The 2,432-nt window shown below is 44.0% G+C and overlaps 2 protein-coding genes across 3 annotated transcripts in view; one reads left to right on the top strand and one right to left on the bottom strand.

Annotated features, from left to right (window-relative positions):
* Window positions 1-312, top strand: part of LOC111375235 (neutral ceramidase 1-like) — an 11,247-nt gene extending 10,935 nt beyond the window's left edge. Inside the window, exon 17 of the mRNA XM_022998037.1 lies at window positions 4-312. Within this exon, the coding sequence (XP_022853805.1) occupies window positions 4-234 (231 nt within the window). The 3' untranslated portion in view covers window positions 235-312. The remainder of the gene's footprint in view (window positions 1-3) is intronic.
* Window positions 313-485: 173 nt separating this feature from the next.
* Window positions 486-2,432, bottom strand: LOC111375229 (protein GRAVITROPIC IN THE LIGHT 1). Of its 2 annotated transcripts, none has more exons than XM_022998029.1 (2): window positions 1,728-2,432; window positions 486-1,372 (listed from the first exon to the last, which is right to left on the bottom strand). In XM_022998029.1, the coding sequence occupies exons 1-2, from the start codon at window positions 2,371-2,373 to the stop codon at window positions 591-593; spliced, it is 1,428 nt and encodes a 475-aa protein (XP_022853797.1). In that variant the 5' UTR covers window positions 2,374-2,432; the 3' UTR covers window positions 486-590. The 2 variants fall into 2 exon arrangements, with proteins under 2 accessions (XP_022853797.1, XP_022853796.1); XM_022998028.1 differs by having other exon boundaries at window positions 486-1,378; window positions 1,728-2,429.

Raw genomic sequence — 2,432 nt, 5'->3', positions numbered from 1 at the left:
CTTCAAGGGGAGGATCGTTGGGTTCCAGCTTACGATGACGATGATTTCTGCCTCCGCTTTATATGGTCAAGACCTTCTAAACTAAGTACTCGAAGTCATGCAACCATAGAATGGATTATACCCGAAAATGCTGCTTCAGGCGTATACAGAATAAGGCATTTTGGAGCGGCAAAACATCTTTTGGGGTCAATTAATCATTTTACAGGCTCTTCTAGTGCTTTTGTTGTAGCATGAGACTAATATGTTTATCTATAACCCTGAATCAGTGTTATCGCATTACTGATTAATATACATTTAAGTTGTTTAATGCTTTCTCCTGTGTTGGCAATTTTCAATTTCGTTACTTTATTTGTTCAAGTTTGTAGCTTTGCTCCAATGGTCACCAGGAAGAGGGATTGGGATCTCAATGATATATAGCATTAGAATAAAAATAAACACTGCTTCATAATCGTCGGTCCTCCCTTTCAGTTACGAGGATAGGCTCATTAAAACCAGGTGAAACAATAATCTAACCCCACCATGATTCATTAAACAAAAGTTTTAAAACCAGAAGAGATTGTCAACCTAAACTAAGCTACAGACTTCATTGCTTAGAATCCATTTTTTGGTACTAGATAAACCCTGGCCTTAATGATGGATCCATTCCCAAGTTTAAATCCTGGACTTACAGGAAAACTGACAACCATTGATGCATAGGCATTCCCTGCACCATTGTTACAAGAAATCTTTGACACACTCTCCATGTACTGAGAATGAAACTCAGCCCCGGGATTCGCCTCAAAATGACTAGGCAGTGGGTCCAACGAGAAAGCAAGCAAATGTAGAAGCCAAACTGCCTTTGAGAACCCCAGAAACTCGCTATAGAACTGACTCCTTGGGTGGTGCCCGTCTAGCACTTGGCGTCTTTGCTCCAAGTCCCCAAACAAGGACTCCTCCATCTTCGGGTGCACAATTGCAAGGTACTTCTTGAAACAAAATTTCCCAAAGCTGCAAGTAGGCAAAATGCTGAGGAGTTCAACAGGGTCCATGGCTTTCATGTCGCGATACTGGGTGAAGCAGTCTCTGCGGTGCTGATCGGGGTGGAGCAACGAGGAGAGGCTGCCATCCATATAGAATGTCTCGTGGTCAAATCCCTGAAAGATTTTTCGATTCACATAGGATTCCAATGCGTACTTTGAGTGGTTCTTCCCAACTACCGAGTCTGCGGACGCAGTGGCATTAGAGGATGCTGCTTCAATGGATCTTACAGCAGCTGCAATGTCCCAGTGGGCAGAGCGCATAAGCGAGAGAAGCAGGGAAGTGAAGGATTTCGAGGCCTCTGTTACTAAATTCATCGTCGCTTCAAATTGCTCAGGTGCTGGTGCTGGTGCTGCTGCAACTGTCATAAGTGAATTCTCAGTTAGATTATGAAAATTGTTCAAGAAAATGAAATTTTAGCATTAGACTGAATTTAATTATAGGATTTTTTTTTCGTTTTCTTTCTGTCGTAAGAATCAAGATATGGTCTCACCAGCTAGAAAGTATTATAACAAAATCAAAGACAAACAAATTGGGCAAAGTTAAGAAAATCAAAGACAACCAATTTGGGCGAAGTTAAGGTTATGGTCATCATTGCTAATTATGAATATCTCGTTCCTAAATAGATCTTCTCTTTATTTCCAGAATTGAACTGAGTTCGAAAAGGAGAAATCTTTGATGATTTTATAGAAAGTGAGTAAGGCAATAACCTTGAGCAGTGCAGCTGACTCTTCTCTTTGACTTTCCCTTTGACCTTCCACCGCTACTGTTGAAAGACGTCGCCGTTTTGAGCTTCTCCCTCAAGTTGTCGACCTCAACTTGCTTGGCTTTCACTTCTTTGTTCAGCTCCTCCAAGCTCGCCTCGTACGGTGCTACCACCTCTCTAAGAGTCAATGACCCTAGTCTCCACCGCCCCCTTCCTCCACCATCACCACCCACAGTCCTCCTGAACCTCTCCCTCAACACTCCCAGCTTCCTTAATTCCGCCACAACCACCACGTCAGCCACGCGCATTTTGTCCGGATCCCAAGGACTGTGCGACTGCTGCAGACTAACGTATGCCCTCTTCATGGCCGATACCGCGTCGAACACTTCACCCATCAGCATTTCCATCTCCAGTATTCTCTCGTTACTGGGTTCATCCTTGTTCGCCGCTTCCCAATCTTTAGACTCCTCTTCCTCATCGAACCCATCTTGTTCTTGTTTGGTTTCGTACCTTTCTTCTTCGGAATCCGAATCTGAGCCGCTCCTTTGGACGGAGATATCATCCGGGCGGTTGCCCGCCAGTGGGTGGAGCAGACAAGACGCAGTGACTCGTTGGATCAGATCCGAGAAATTTGATACCTTGGTAGCCATTCTCTTGATGCAGCCTCTGTTTCTGTAAAATAACAGTTGAGTTTTGGCAGCAAGTGTAA

The sequence above is a fragment of the Olea europaea genome, unplaced genomic scaffold (genome assembly GCF_002742605.1).
Source record: "Olea europaea var. sylvestris unplaced genomic scaffold, O_europaea_v1 scaffold1351, whole genome shotgun sequence".
In the NCBI taxonomy this organism is placed as follows: Eukaryota; Viridiplantae; Streptophyta; class Magnoliopsida; order Lamiales; family Oleaceae; genus Olea; species Olea europaea.
This window is presented reverse-complemented; position numbering and strand designations above follow the sequence as displayed.

Coding starts and splice junctions, on each gene's coding strand:
- LOC111375229 (XM_022998028.1), bottom strand. CDS start 2,373: ATGGCTACCAAGGTATCAAATTTCTCGGATCTGATCCAACGAGTCACT. Junction 1,379..1,727: donor AGTCAGCTGCACTGCTCAAG/GTTATTGCCTTA, acceptor CACTTATGACAG/TTGCAGCAGCACCAGCACCA.